The sequence below is a fragment of the Melanotaenia boesemani genome, chromosome 5 (assembly GCF_017639745.1).
Source record: "Melanotaenia boesemani isolate fMelBoe1 chromosome 5, fMelBoe1.pri, whole genome shotgun sequence".
Taxonomy (NCBI): domain Eukaryota; kingdom Metazoa; phylum Chordata; class Actinopteri; order Atheriniformes; family Melanotaeniidae; genus Melanotaenia; species Melanotaenia boesemani.
Genome location: NC_055686.1, coordinates 13,591,575 through 13,608,640, shown reverse-complemented (window position 1 = coordinate 13,608,640; position 17,066 = coordinate 13,591,575). Strand labels below are relative to the sequence as shown.

General features: G+C 38.6%; 1 protein-coding gene across 1 annotated transcript in view; it reads right to left on the bottom strand.

Moving 5' to 3' along the window:
• Window positions 1–17,066, bottom strand: part of nlgn2a (neuroligin 2a) — a 213,751-nt gene that overhangs the window by 122,613 nt on the left and 74,072 nt on the right. The window contains exon 2 of the mRNA XM_041984710.1: window positions 9,646–10,500. Within this exon, the coding sequence (XP_041840644.1) occupies window positions 9,646–10,153 (508 nt within the window). The 5' untranslated portion in view covers window positions 10,154–10,500. The remainder of the gene's footprint in view (window positions 1–9,645; window positions 10,501–17,066) is intronic.

The following is a 17,066-nucleotide window of genomic DNA, read 5'->3' as shown; positions in this document are numbered from 1 at the left end:
GAGCAAGATTTCACAATTTACCGTGACTAGTTTTACATTATAAAAAAAAAAAAGAAGAAAATTTAATCAAGAGCAGCTTTAAAAGGAAATATTAAAAATGTCAGCTTGGGAACTTTGACTTAAAATGACTTTTAATGGTATGGACCCATAAACACTAACACTAATTGAAAAAGAAAATATTCCTCTTGAATTAGAAACCTCAGCCAGCAGGTGCTTGTTACTCCAACCCACTGCACTGCGTGACGGTGTGAGCTGTTTATTAAAGGAGAAGTTTAATTGATAGGACAGGGTATATCTGACTTCATCAAATCCTATTAGATGCACTTCATCAATCCCAGAGTTAACTAAGATAATATTCCAGATTGTGCAAGAGCGCTGCTGCAGAAGCCAAGTCTGAAGAACATGGATAGTTAAAGCCTGGGAGCTTATTATCTAAGTACTGTTTTAAAGTCGGTTCACTCTCTGGAGGCTAAAAAGATCATTTAAATGGACTGTCTGATGCTAAATCCTATTTCCGCCTTCACTGCTCATCCACACCATATTGTGACGACTGGGAATCAGAAAGAAAAATCAGAAAGGATGTGGGGAACATACAAAGAGAAAGGATGGAAGGAAGAGGAAAAGGAGGCTAAATAGTGGAAAGGAAGAGGAGCGGCTGGATGAAAAGGCCAGCATGAACAGGAGGCAAAGATGAGAGAAACATGAAAGCTGGTCGATCAAACTGATGACCCGCATGAATGAGGCAAAATGAGTAAAAGCACACCGTAGAGATTATTGGGAGTATGTGATTCGTACGCACATGCGTTCACCCTATGCATATAAAAATCAACGCATGCATGCATCCACACGCATATTCCCTCCTCAAATTCCCCGTTCGCTCTCTCCATCTCTCTGGCTTAGGGGCTATAAATAGCTGGAACTGAGCTCTTGCTAATTCCTTCATTCAGAGCCTAGTGAAAAGGCAAAATGCATGCAGCCTTTGATGCACACCCTGACAGGAAGACACAGGAAGTGCTGGATGCTTGCTGGATGCTTGCCAAGACCATTCCTCCGCTCTCCTTCCCCCTTCTGCATCTTCTATTTAAATTCTGCAATCCTCTCTTCCTTCCTCCATGTTTCTCATCCATTCCTCATTTTACAGTCTCTCACCAACTTCACTGTTGCTTCAGAGCGGACTTTAGAGGCAACCTGACAGCTACAAAATGTAATCAATATCATAATCTGGCAGTGCACTCCATCTCAGTCTTGTAATCACATTATGAAGGTACTGCATTTACTTGCATCTACAATAAGTAAAGATATAAAAGAAAGTAATGTTAATCATTTCTCCAAGTACAGTCAATTCCCACTATATGCAGAGTTTAACACGAGACAGACTCAACGTAACTCACCCAGTGTAAGAGCGAGATAAGGCAAATAAGTCTAAAATCGTTAAAAATTCTACAATGTCTTAACCTGCACCACTTCCCATCCTCTTGTTTTAGAGCTGTTACTGAAATATCAGCTCAGCTCAACCTGTTTTCCAGATTTAAGACCAGGAAATCATAGCAGGTATGTAAGGTATAGTGTATATAGCCTGGGAACAGAATAAATCTGAGAGCTCAAGTTTCCTTAGCTGGCAGAAAGCATTTCTCCAGCTCAAAGAGATTCCCAAATGTTTCTGCTGAGGTCAAGCCAACCACAATTTCTTATTCAGTGTGGTAAATTATGGCTGGTGTTATACCATACTACTGTAGTGGAGGTAGAAGATGCACAGCCTATTTCACGTGAGCTCACTGATATTGCATCTTAGGAATGGACAAAAAGACAAAGGATATATCAAGAAAACTATTCTGAATTACAAGCTACTTTATCTGAATACAGTTTCTTTAGTGCATGTACTTTTGTATTTAAGCTACAATAGTGAGGTCTTAGGATTAACTGTTTTTGGTCCACTGAGCATGTGTATAGGCAAGACAGAGACTCCTGTCAGCTGAAATAACCGACTTTAATAGAGCTCTCAACCACACAAAGAAATGAACACATTTAAAATGATCATTTATCTCATCCACACTTTTAAATGTTAGATTGACAAAATTGTGATTTTACAAGAGTCATTTAGTGTTAACAGCTGCTCTTCTTCCGATGTGTCAGGGGGGAAAAAAGTGTTTTGGGCCACTGTGCATCAACTGATGAATGCATAAGTTGTAGTAATGAGCTTTGGCTGCTGTGCCAAAGTCCTGAGGGTTTGAATGAGAAACAAAGCAACTTAAAACTCTCATAAAGAAATGGTCCACTTATATTTATGAGATGCCTGACGGATGCTGGATTTATTCTTAAAGCAGAGAAACATATACATAGTTAGGGGATGAACCAATCATACTGATCAGCATGGTTATGATGCTCATATCAGTTTTTCTTGTTCTCTTTGTTGAACAATACTTACTTTAGATGCTTTTAGAAATGTAGAACAATACAAAGTTGGAAAGCTTTTATAGTTTGGTGATTTATTATAAATAGTTATTTGACTTAGAACCAGGTAAACAATTAGAATTAGATTTCTAATTTTAGTAATGTCATGTTACTAACAGATGTTAATAAAAAAAAGTCATATATGTCATATATTCCAGGTTTTATTATAATATATGGGTTTATAGTTTAGTGTGGTGGCTTTGAAAAATCTTTATTACAATAACTAAAAGCCCAGTAGAGCATTATGTCTGCCCAAGACACCAGTTCGGTTATTTCCTAAATGATTTCTCATCTACTCACGTTTTAATAAATAACTAGGCCTTTCGCTCCTACTTCCATTGTCAATATTAAGATGAAATATCATCCTCAGAACAACTTATAAAATCTGTCCTTTAACTCGTCCTTTCTGGGACAGATTTCAGTACTTTAAATAAGTACTGTAGCAATACTTTTGGCAACCTTAATATTCAAGTCAAGTCAAAAGTGGTGGACAGAAGCTACAACCTGCAAACAAAGTAATCTCTGAGAAGATGCAACCACCGCTTATGACATAAGAAATAAACTTAAGTCTGGACTTTGATTTCAAAGCTTTCAAAGCCATAGCAAATCATGAAACTGGACTGCATCCCACACAAGGAGGAGTTTCACAGATAATCTCTTCTCAAATCCAAACACAGCCTTGAAAATAACAGTCCATCACACACCACAATCTGTTCAATGACACACACTTATTTCCATTTTCATGCCTGGAATGGGTTCTTCCCAACTCATCTATTTGTTTGTGCAGATTCTCAAGCCTGAGTGATTGCAGATAATCTTATACTATCTTTTTTTCAGCAGTGTCAAACTCACAGGCTACGCCTATCCAGCTGCAACTAATATAAAACCTGCTCTCTTCCTCTAAACTCCTGCCTCGTATTGGACATTGTAGCTCTGTGACATACAGGAAGTTATTGTCAGATTTGCTAATACTGTCATCCCTGAGGACCTGTCTGAGTCTCTTCACTGGCATGTAAATGTCTACTAATAAAATCCCACATTACAAGTCAAGCGAACACCTTAGAGAAACTGAAGTTAATGTTTCAGTCTTTCTTTCTCAGATCTTTTTACTACACATTCAAGAAGCTACCTAATTAGGAGTGTATGTAATCATTATTGTGAAATAATATCAATTTAATTGAACATCATGTAGTCCTTGAACTCTGACATTATATATCCCACCATAGCTTTATTTGCTTGTTTATTCATTTGATACATATTGCACATTAATAAATATATGTAAAAATACACAAAAAAAAAAAAAAAAAGAATTGATGTGCGTAGAGTTAGCATTACTGCTAATTGATTTATCTGTTTTACATAAACACTTTTCCTGATCCATTTTCTACCTCATGTGTTAATTATACAGCTCAGTACTGTCAGTGGTCTGATTAACTACCCATTCATTTACAGAAATATTTCCAGGTAGCATCCAAAACACACTGACAAAGAATGACTGTATCTGCAAAATCCTAAGAGCAGAGTTTAATGCTATAAGGGCATTTCTTAAGCTACCTCTGGAAGGATTTAAAGCCAATTTTTAAACCAATAAAACAACTTTTGGGGATGCAAAGTTTTCAAGCAGACAACTATAATTCAGTGAGTCATGTTCAATTCTTTAAAGCTGTTTAGGTCACTGTTACCTTTGTTTTCAGTGCTGGTGAAATATCAGAAAACTTTTCAACTACCATTCAAAATTTTATGTGAGTTGGCCTTTTCTGACCTAGATGGATGAACAGAACAGATGAAAGCGAGACCGACCCTGACTGATCTGATTTTCTCCTTACTCTCACTGCCTAGAAGAGTAAGACAAAGCCTCTGACCGAGCAGACCGACTGTTGTCTGCAGCACTGAGGGCTGAGCAGAGCAGAGACAAGCAGACTGGACAAAGAAGACAAAAGAGGAGGAGGTGGAACCTGAAATGAGGTCCAGAAATTGACTCCACTAGATTTGGTTTATAAAGGTTGAACTGAAGCCTGAATGAGACCTTCTGTTCTGACCTTCATCCTTCACAAAATGACAGCTAACCAGTCTGCTTCTCACTGTATCCTTGTTAAATTAAATACTCTAGTTCGTCCTTTAGTTCTGGTATACATATTAACAGTCAAGAAAACTTTATGAGAGATTATGTAGGATGTGTGTGTGCAGGAGAGAGAGAGAAAAAGACACCAGAGGTGTTACACGCCTTTCTGTATGTAACCATTGTTCATTTTAGGGGAAGTGTACTCTGCCTGCAGAAACATGTATGATCCATTTTCCTCACGACCCGCCGTCTACCATCTTTGTAATGTGAAAGGTATCAGCTGAGACAGGCAGGAGGAAGGAGGTGGTACAAAGAAGGAGCTGGAGCAGAACAATCAAAGATTTTTCTGGCTGGAGAAACGATATATATCATATTTCCACTGTTGGAAGCTGGCACTTCTCCCTCTTTTTCCATTATTTATTTGTTTGTTTTTAACCATTTTATTTATTCATTTACCTCTAGCCCTACGACGATGCCGACGCTGCAGCATGGCCCACGGACGCCATACACATTATTGTATTAGTATTGAACTCTTCTTGATGAATCTCCTCAGAAAATTGAAATATTGCAGAATGGAGAGATGTGGGAGTTTGAGCTTGATGCATGGAGATAGATGAAGTAACGGATAGAATAATTTATAAGGCCCTGTGCTCGCACCCTGCAGCTCAGGCAAAGTAACGTGCCTCTGAGAACGCTGAGGTTAGCAGTTCAAATCCCGAAGGATTATCTGGCAAAACCAATGGATACCTTCCTTGAAGGGACTAATTAAACAGAACTAGCAGCTTAAAAGGCACTTTTGTAGCAGCTTATCAGGGTAAAACCCCAACCAACCACTGGCTCTTTTGAAAGTGATAGAGGAGGTCTTCCGCAGTTAGTTCTGCAGGTTTTATACTCATCTCGTTCTGCTTCATTTAATTCAACTATTACCTGTTAATTCTTGTGCTTTCAGATAATCCTAACAGACCTTAATTGCAGACATTGTCAAATTACATTGGGGTAAAATGTCTAAGTTTTTGAGAAACTGCACATTTATATTGTAGATTGGCTGGCTAGAGGCAGCCAATTCTCACAAGAAAATATGTAATATGTTCTTTTATCCACATTTAAAATGAGAAGGCAACATACCCATACAGCCAATCAATTTATAAAATGTGTAGTCTTACAATTCTTTTTGTTCTAACTTCTAAAAAAATATAAAAATAAGCTAAGTCCTTATTATAGAAGTTATAAGTATTTTATGAATTGTGAAAAAAAAGGGTCTTCCATTCATCGCCTCTGACATGGGAGTTGGAGTAAAGCCAACTACCGCTTCAGCTTGTCCTTCAGAGTCTTTCACATGGGATTCCCTATGATGACTGCAGGGCTAAGATGCAAATCATGTCCATGTTCAGCGCCAGCTGTGAGGCTACTGAAAAGATATCCAGGAAAAGCCAATTTTTCCAATCACGATGCAGACATAGATACACTTTAGTAGTTAGAGTGAAACTACAGGATTTAGCACCATGTAGCTGCAATGAGATAAGGGTTGATAAGGGATGAAGCTGTGAGGCCACATCTCCTAACCAATCAGGATTTGTCCAGTTGATATGATTTGATGGAGAAACATAAAACCAATGGAAAAATCAATGTGGCAACATTATTTATTTTTTCTATTTTCCACCTTATGGTGTGTAGCCTTGGAAAAATGGAAGTTTTTCTTTTCTCTTAAAATCAGATAAGTGAATTAAATGAACCCAGATATGTTTAATCGGGAGCCATGAATTTTCTGAAAAGCTTTTCTCAAAAACCTGACCTTACAATTGACATGGTTCTGCTAACATCTAAGTTGTTATTTCTCCATTTCTTCCATTATCTCTCCCTGTAAATGCACATACACTTCTATAATGAATCTTATGTTGGTAATTATTTACACATTTTACACTATCAACTTCAGCTTATTCACCATGAAGGGTTGCTCTGTGTTAATAAGCGCTGTCTGCTGAGAGAAACATGTGGTCTGTCTGTTGGCCGGAGGCAGTTGCAGCCCTTACTTCCCTTTCTTTGCCCATCGATCCAGCGTGACTCTGCAGGAGCCACATGAAAACCTCTTTCTATGATTTATAGGATGTTGTCTCCAAGGGAACAAGAGGAGCCCCTCCCCCTTGCATTTGGTAAGGGAGCTACCTGCCATTTCCCCTGTGGCCTAAAGCCTGATTTTCTGAACTACCACAGGCATGAGGAAACACGTCGGGTTATAATTAACACTGTATACTACTGGAGTACCCCAATGTTCAATTTATCCACACAGAGGTATTAATAAAAGAAATCCAGAACCATCCATCACCGAGTTCTGGTGGTGACATCGAAAACTACTTAATATTTGTTCGGTGGAGTGTCACAGGGAGCATTGTGTATTATGTATGATTATATTGTATATGAGACTTAGAAAAATGCACCGAAGGAAAGAGACACTGCCTCTGGCAACTTGGCAGGTTGATCCCCCAAGGGTGTTGCAGAACTCACCACAGTTAAGTGAATTTATAGGCCTTATCATTTTTGAAGGACTTTGTGTTAGTAAAAAAGTTCTTTGTGGATCTGGATGTATGTCTGAAGACACTGTAATACCTTCCTAATACTACTACAATGGTAATGCAATTTCAGGTGGAAGTTAAAAAGCATAACTAATGATTCACTGAATGTCTTAGAGCAATATTAAAACTACAAATTTATAGCAAATTCAGCTACATATTTACAGATATGGAATGAAATCAATGAAAATAAATTACAGCACATGGCATGCTTTGCAACCTTGTAATCACTTAAGAGTTAATTGTAGAGTCATGAGTAACCACCAGTTTGTTTGTCCATGAACGAATGCACACATTTAAGTCAGACTGTTCCAGTTACTTCTATTTACACCACTGGCAACATGAAATAATTCTGCTGGATTAACCCACCTAAAATTTGACAAGGTTTTTTTAAGAATACTGTCTAAACAGCCTTAAAAGAATACAGGAACAAAGCCTCGGGAGACTGGTGGACATGGTATTCATGTTTGAAAAGTGAGAAGAACGAAGCATAGGAACTGTTGATGACAGTGTACTGGGCCCATTGTGGACACCTGTCCCAAAATTCTCCTTATCTTCTCCCTTTTGCAGCACTTAGAAAATATATTCAATACCAGCATGAGGAAAAGCATTGAAGAGGAGGTTCGAGGACTTTGAAAACCAGTAAAATATTTGTCCTCCTGATATCTTTAGAACTTGGACACTCATTAATAATTGTCATTGATCCCACTTAGAAAGCTCTCTGAATGACTACTTTCCTATTGATGAACGGTCACCGTCAAAAGGCATTTCACTTCTGACTTTTCCACCAGCAGGTATGCATGTGAGCCCATGACTGGCAGTGTGTGTACACATTTCCCTGGGTGACATTTACACCACATCTCACGCCTCAGAAAATGAGGGAGAAAAAAAAAAGTTGTAACACCTGAAATATACTGTATGTGCCCCAGGATCTGTAAGTGGTAGTGGTGAGGTGTTGAAGGCTGAAGCTTCAAGTGTTGAATGGAGAAAAGGGAAAAAGGTTGTTGAACAGGGAGGTGGCGAAAAGAAAAAAAAAAAAAGTCCAATCAACTGATGAAGGTGCAGAAAAGTTATAGTGACTGAACCAATTAGTTTCTTATGCTGACATAGACACCAATGTCTACATGCAGACATTAAAGAAATACAGTAAATAACACAAAAAGACATCCACCCAGTGATTGGAACTTTGTTTAAACATTGATGTAGGGAAACCTGCATCAATATCTGCACGATGCATTTTCATTTGACAGAGTTCCTCTTTGATGTTTCTCTCACAAAATGTCCAGCTTGCTCTGAGGACAAAAAATATACCTTCTGCAAGTGAAATCTGCCAGCAAGCTTCTTAAAGGCCTTTGTTTCTGAAATGTGCTGGCTTTCTGCAGGTTATATTACACAAATAGAAGTGAAAAGACAAATGTCTAAGACGTCTTTGAATACCCTGGGTAATGACAGAGAGAGTGCCAATGAAAGTCTCTACACTTCATAACATACCTGCCGACAAGATGGAAATATTTCTTTTTTTATTGCTATCACAACCAGTTGTGCCTGGACAGACAAAAAGTGTCTGCATTGTGATCTCAGTTTAGAGAAGAGAGTTAAAAAAGGGAGAACAGTTAAATGTCATCTTATCCTTTTATCATAAATCACCTGGAAGCTGCTCCAGTCCTTCTTTTTTTCAACACTTAAAAAGAAAAAAACATATGGTACTTAAACTTTTTTTGTCATATAATCTAAATCCATCCATCAATTTTCAAGCTCAGTTATAATCTATAAGAAGAAATTATAAAATAGGGTTGTGCAGTTTTCATAAGGTTCTTATAAGTGGTCATAACTGACCTTAAACTGAACCCCTGCACTGAACAGAGTTGAATTAAAGCATGATAGCTTGTCAAGCTTTGGACTTTTTAGATGTAAAATATGATAAATTTATCATATTTAGGTAGATAGATTTTCATTTGTGCAGATTAATATGTGTTGTAAACATCTGCATGGTTTGCTAAACAGCTTAGTGCCTAAAGCAGAGAGACTTCCACTGAGCTTGTATTAAACCTTATTAGGGTTAGAGGGGAAAAAAAGATCCATTATTAGCAAATCCACTGTGTTGTATTTTCTTGCAAAAAGGGAGTTAACTTGTCCGACATGAAAGCCACAACTGTGAATCAGAGAATGGGCAGCCATGGACTTTGTTTTGGAACTGGATTCGAGGGGGAAATTAGCACTCCAACAGGTTCCCTTGCTGAAGTAGTGTGACAGCTTTCTCACTGGTTATTTATTCCTTCCAAACAAATGATTCATGCAATGCCAAATCTTTCAAGGTCGGCCTTCAGTTCAGGTCACAAAAAAAACTAATTTGCTTTCTCCACCAAAATTCCAAAGCTGTAATATTATTCTGGTCATACAGTGAATCGACCCTGGTGTGCTTATATGAATGCTCAAAATGTAAAAAGCTTGAAAGGGGCGGGGCTTAGTGAAAAGTTAATCATGCATTCACCACGGTCACTAATAAGAACATAAACCCCCAGCTCCCACCTTCACCAACCCGTTCATTTCACTCTGTTCACTTACCATCCTCTGTTGGCACGTAGATATTAAGGTACAGGCAGTCCTCGCTCTGGTTCTGGACATATCCCGCTGCCACATCCAAGTTGTCTGTGTACCAAACAGGGAGCATGATCTCTGGTAGCACACCGTGGACATTTTGAGGGCACACAGGGGCAAATTGGGTGGCGTTACGGATCTCTTGCCAGGACCCTGGAGCTTCAGGTGGCTGAAATCGGCGATCACCAATGGGTGCTGTGGCGTAGGGTACTCCTAGGTACTGCTCCACGGGGCCTAGAATCTCATTGTTCAAGTCTTTCTTGATGCCTCTGAGCTTGCCATAGTTAGTGGCGACTATGGGGTGCTTAGAAGGATCCATCCTTTGGCATGAGGCCAGACTGAAGAGCAGGATGAGGCCTAGCATGCTCATGAAGCACAAGTCTGTCATTAGACTAAAGGGGCGTGTCCTGGACAACAAACCCTGTCGACTTTGTTTCTTTAGAGTTAGTGGAAGAGGGAGCATGGCTGGAATCATACTGTTTAGCCACCTGCTCTCAGTCTGCTTTATCTGGGGCTATATGGATTATAAATAACAACAAAGTTGGTGAAGCATAACAAGGAAAAAACCAAAGCAGGTGGACCCTCCCTTGTCGATTCGATCGAGACCAGGAGTGTGGAGAGAACCAATGATGAAGGGCAACCCAACTGCTGGGGAAAGAAGGGTGGTTGGGGGGCTGAAAAAGGGGTTGGGTCTTGGTTTGGATGCCAAGTCAGTGCTGATTCTGAGTAATGGAGATCCAAAACATTTCTCCTGCCATGGTTCTGTTGCGTTCCATACCTTTTCTTCTTCTATTATCCAGATAATTGGACTGATGATGAATCCTGCAAAATGAGACAGAGAAGTAGGAGGGGAAGATATAGGAGGATAAAGGAGAAAGGACAAAAGGAGAGATTAGGATAGCTGAAACAAAAATATACTTCATAACATCTAACATCTATTCCCTTTAACTGCTGCCAAGCAAAACGCTTTTCTAAAAAAAATAATAATAAAATAAAATAAACAAATCTAAATCTAGAGACATCTTTGTGTAGGTCAAGAAAGCAGGGTTCATTTCGGGAGAATTTCATGGGACAGTCAACATGTTTCACTTCATTACATCACAAGCAGAAAAACAGTTCTCCAGAATGTAAGAAAAGAGAAAGGGATGCGAACAATGTGCATTTCATTTGCTATAAAATCTGACCTGTAAAAATGTCAGGAAGACCCCATGCTGAGCGTACGCTACAACAGAATTATGCCTGGAAACCCTAAATTGGACATGCTCACCATGTCCTTGTCTGAACTGTATGAGCACAGGCACCAAATCCTTCCGAGTGATCTGTGTTTAACATGTCGGCTTACTCCTATGTGGCATGCACAAATCTCTCCAGAGAGCTAATGTACTCCAGCCACTTCACAAGTCTTCATCTCACCACACTGCTACAGATTCCTCGATATTCATGGTTTTTCATTGCCTGGAGGCTTCAGTGTTGCCTTTTTTTGGAGAAAAAAAGTACAGTAGACACAGTGGACGAAAAGTAAAGGCTAAAGATTTGGGTGAGCCATTCACTGCCTAATAAGGTCATAGGTCAATAATGTGTAAGCAGCTTATGACAGAATGGGACATTTTCTGGCTATATGCAGATCACACGAACACACACATGCGCTCAGTAAGCCTCAACTGACCCACACATGAATGAAAGCCCACACATGATACAGTCATTCATGTAATCTAATGCGGAAATGTGCAAATCCTCATGTAACAGACCCAGGAGTCAATAAATGCATGAGGCATAGAGGAGATTATACCACCAAAACATTGTTTTACTGTGTTATGTAATGGTACCGGGCACACAAACACACACACACCGGAGCAGTACAGGAGAACAGGTAGATTTCCCCAGTCTTATCTAATCTTTAAAACTCACTATCACAGCATCCTCTTCTACATTCTCTTGCTTCCTCATCATACCATAATTATCTCATTTAAAGCAATTATTAAGTGAGTTATTCTTTCATCTGCACCCACTAAAGCACCTCTGTGTTTTTGCTTTCTTTTATTCAAATTGCCCACTACCAATAAAGCCATCTGAATTTGAGAGTATGATAGTTAGGTGTCCTAAGGCAAGACAGCAGACAATTAAAATCTATAGGCTGATGAGCTGATAATACGAATGAGGCTCATGTGTGTAATAAAGTTATTTTATGTACAACAAGGGAAAGAAATGCTTGGAAAAGTGCGGTGATAACAGATTTGTATTCCTTCAGATTGTGGTAAATGCGAGACAGTCTGTAGTGTCTCTAATTGCTCATTATCACTCAGATTCAATATATTGGTGCCTGCTTTTGTTCTTCTCTTAGACTTTGTTGTACTGCCCACACACCCGTGTATAGGTGGATGTATATATGCTCATAGAGAAGTGCACGCTCTAATTAAACCATGGAGAGTCTAGAGGCTGGCCGGCTTTGGAGTGTGCACTGAGTCGAGCCCTTCACTCACAAACACACACATTCACACATAAAAGAAACTGAGATCGAGAGGCAGAGATGAATAGGGAGTAAGGAAAAAAGGAGCGACGATGGCAAGAGACAAACACAAGATGAAAGGTAAGAACGTAGATGGAGAGGAAACAGGCCCTGTTAATAAAAAAGCTTTTCTCAGGTCAACAGAGACCCATGAGTATCCTTGAGTAAAAGCAACATGAGGCCTGGAGAGTCTCTGGGAAGTAGACATTTATAGTCCCATTTCCACAGCCCCATGTAAGGGGTCAACTAGATTCCTCTTACTCCAAACTCACACTTCAAGTCTGAGTAGGCCCAGAGGGCAGCAGAGGCCCAGATAAGTCAGAATCTTTGGTAAAAAGCCAACACCCTGGCAGACATGAGACTTCCTGGAAGGACCTACAGAATTTCGAGGTGCATCTGAGTGTTTAATTGCTAATTGGCTCAATTAGAGGGTGTAATTGGTCCAGCTTTGCTGTGAGCTGCGGGAGAGCTTAAGTGATTGATGAAGCAAGGAGAGAGAGAAGAGGGTGAGAGGAGATAGCTGAGCACAGCAACAGAGCCATATTAGGTAGGATTCACACAGAGGTGATGCTGATGTATGGAGCATGTGGTGACAATAAGTCACAAGATCAGACACACATTAAGTCAGACCATTTGATTGGCTGAGACCTTCACTGCCAGCTGAAAGGATTCATGAATAGCCTTAACTTTTCACTAAAGATACACCACCTAAGTGAAGCAATTGACGTAGAAATTAAAGTGAAAGCATGACATCAACCCAACTGAAGATGAATCGAGTCAGAGAAAACTTATCCTTGAAACATACGTGTAAATCCTGCCTGACAAATAGGAACCTGAATGTGTGTCTCTGGTATATTTGGTTGCCAGTTGTAAAAAATATCACAAACATACACATTGATCCACAGTCATCAATGATTCAGGAAAACAGCAAGATCTGCAGATAGAGAGAGACCACACAGGTTGCAGTGCAGAAACATAAAAAAATTAATTTCACCTCCATCTCTCACTTTCTCTTATTAAGAATTTATAATCTGAATAAGTAGTGCCTATAAACTTCTCAAGGATACTGCGATACATCAGCCTCTTACAAGCAGGCTGTCACACTACAGATCTCTTTCACCATTGAGACACAGCCGTACATCATATCTCTGTATACTTCTGTATATTTCTGTATCATTGTAGATAGACACACATAGAAACTATCATCTTTACATCGATATTGATTCATTTATAGCTAATTATGTAACACAACTTATTTTTCTTGAATATTAAAGATATTCTCATAACTATTTTTTTATAAACACTGAGTGGATTTACTTGACCATCAAAATCAGGGAGTAATCAGATTACTGTAATAATCTGATTTGACACATCTATATGCATTACTGAAATACCATAACAATACAGCGTATCCCCAGATTCAGAGCCAGAAATGCTGTGATGAAAAAAAAAGAATAAATACCTTCAGGACAAAAAGAAGTTAAACTTTTTAAATGTCCTGATGAAAATGTTTCATTCAGTGGAGTCGCTCTAAATATTGTTAAAGTTCAGATCTCAGATAATGTGTTGATGTTAAAAAACAAAGAATGCTGGATCCATTTAAAGCCGTAAAACAACTCAGAAATTCCTTCGATGACGGTAGATTCGGCTTATTTTTGTCTGATTTTTTCCGACATGTGCACTCTGTCTTCTGATGGAAACCTGTGTGTGTGTGCGTGTGTGCTTTCTGCCATGGACACAGAGAGCAGGCACAATTATTACATGCCATCATGAACATTCGATAAATAGCATCAGAGTGTTTACTTTTTAATAAAAGGATGAAATGTAAACCTGTTCTAGAGGAAATGTGACTTTAAATGGCCATGTCAGATTTATTTTAAAGTACATACATGCGTGGTGACATCACTTCCTGTTTTAGAACGTGGCGGCACTTGCGGTCTTAGCATTAGCTGCTAATATGAGAGCCGCAGTTTTAGTGTTAGCTGCTAATTTGAGCGGTAATATGCTGCAAAAGACTATAGATTAATGTAATCCACACTGGCGAATGACAACAACTGAATTTGACATGATCTCGGCAAGAGAAGCTGATCAACACAGGAAGCCAGTTGTGCGTATATATACTAAGATCTTGCCGAGTCTCAGTGAGTCACGCAAGAGTAGGGTCATCTTACCAGAACTGAAAATCGATCTCCAACATGAATCGATGTTGGATTTATTTAATTTAAATAATAAATGTCAGTAAAGGAAACTTCCTTTAACAAAACAAAACACCCTCCAACATCACAGATGGAACTGTCTGCATGCATTCAGCTGGTCACCTTCACATAAGACCTGTTACTGTTGGTTTAGCTAACATTAACATTTAGTTCAGCAGCTAAGCTCACCAGTGTTAACTTGCCACTGAACTTACTAATGTATGACTGTTGTAAAAGAGATTAAAGTTTTTTTAGTTTGTCTTGTCTTTTGAGCTTTAGCGTTTATTTTCCTTTTGGTTTGGAACTCAAGCAAATTGCAGAGACTGATGGGTAATGTGATGAACCAACAGTTCTTCCCTACAAATTTCACAATTTATTTTTGTAATACATCTTAATCTTTTTCACACTACATGGCTGAAGAGCTTCTAGGCTGAATTCATTTACAGAGAATTGCTGGACCATGAGAACACAGCTAATGTTTGATTATGTTACTAACCATGAACCTGCTACCTCTTTCTTACCTAACCTTCACCCTGTGACAGTCATTTGTTGAGCAGACCAGGTCAAACTTGGATCACGGGTTGTGGGCTACACGCCTCAGCCACAGTGCAACATGAAGCAGATAAAAGCTGTTCTCATGTGTATTTTTGTTCTGATCCAGAAACATGCATTGTAAATAATGTTTCACTTGTATTTACATTAGGAAATGATTGCAGAAATGCTTAAAACGTGAGTTTTGCTTCAAACTACTGTAAGTTTTGTTGGAGTAAGTTACTTAATTATTAATCATTTTCTGAATAAATACTTCAGAGTATTTTATATGACAATGTTATTTGTAATTTTTTTCCCCTCCAGTTAATGATGTGCCCCAATCCAGACTTACATTATTATGACCATTTTAATTATTAATTACATTTCCAAAATTATCGTTAATCATTTATGAGACAGATTTTAAGTCTGACCAGACTGGTAAACTTACTACTGTGAAGAGGGAGGTTGATGGTGAATGCTGAGCAGGTAAAGAAGAATGACAGATAAATACTAATAGTAAGGTAGAAAAGAACAAAACATGACTGATCTACCAGGAGTAGCTGCAGAGGAGAATATCAGACACTGTTTTTCCAGCATCTGAGCCAAAACAAAAAAGAAAAAAAGACAGCTTAGTGTCTCACCAAGTAACAAGCTTGTAAGGTAATACACTTGTGTCTCACTGCACTGCATACTAGCCAGTCTGTTTAGTCCAATAAAGTCCTGCAAGCCACTGCTCCATATATGTCTCAATTACTGTTCTCACTTACTTGTTAATTATATGGGATTATACTTGTTTGCTGCAGCTTGAATAAGTGAAACTGCCATGGGGTGAGAGTAGAGTAACAAATATGATGATGAGAAAAAAAAAAAAACACTGGAAACACTGGATACACAGTGAAACATCCACTGGGAGAAATAAAAACATCTAGAAACACTGTCTATTGGCTGTGAAGAGGTGTGCTGAAGCAATTCTGAATGAATCATTACAGCTCACAAGACCCAGAGTAAGATCACACAGCTTAAAATTCGTCATCCTGCTGATAAAACCATTGAAAAACTGCAAAATCAGTTTCACAGACGACTAAACCACATTGGGTTTTGTAAGCTCCATTCTTAATGTTGCTCTCATCTACATGTGTGAACAGTTTTCTCCCTCATTGATTATAATAAGTCTCACCAGAGATAATTTGCCACAAATTACTACTCGTGCTTCATTCTGCACGTCAACTTCAAGACTGATACCAGACTCTGATGTTGTTTTCATGATTTGTGGTGGGGGCTTGGGGGCTGTGTGCCAACATTTGGACAGGAATTTTAAAAAGAGAGAGAAATTTCATAATTAAATCCAGCTCAAAATATACTTTAATTCTAAATTAAAAAATTGAACTGATCAAGCAAAAACAAAAATGAAACCAAATACATGTTTTCACGATTGCTTTAGATTCACATGTAAAATACTGGTAAATACTGAAAAACCTTCAATTAGTATCCCGATTTTTACACACCTAAGATAAAATATACCAAATTCCTGAAAACGAGTTCATTTCCCTTTTGTAGGTATCAACCAGTTTCTTTTTCTCTTTAATATTTTTTCTCATCAGGACATTCTTTCACAGATTTACAGTTCCTTTGTAGCACTGTCTATACTCCTCTTATAGCGATGCCATGCAATTTTATTTATTTACAACAAATTTAAAGCAGAAAACATCATTCACATTTCTTTCCTGCAGCTTTAAAACAATCACCTCAAATTTGCTTTGCTGGTGAAAAGAAACTTATTGGAAAACTGTTACTGAAGCAAAGCCGAAGAAGCCTCTGACTGAAGGCACCTTTTTAAATCAATAAGTTCTGTGACGGATATGCAGTGCTTATATTCAGCAGATTGTGTGGTGTTATTTTTTCAACCACCAGCTATAGGAACTTCAGGCCCCCAGCAGTAAAAAAAAAAAAAAAACATAACTGCTAATAAAAAATAAATGAATTAAAAAAACTGTCTTTAAACTGAATTTTGAGCTGCAGTTTGGTGGTTAGCAATGTCACATCAAAGCAATAGAATAACTTTTAGAATAACCAGTTAACTGAAGAGTATGCATCCGTGTTGGCCCTGTAATGGATTGGCAACTAAATACACCCTGCCTCTTACCCTATGGCAGCTG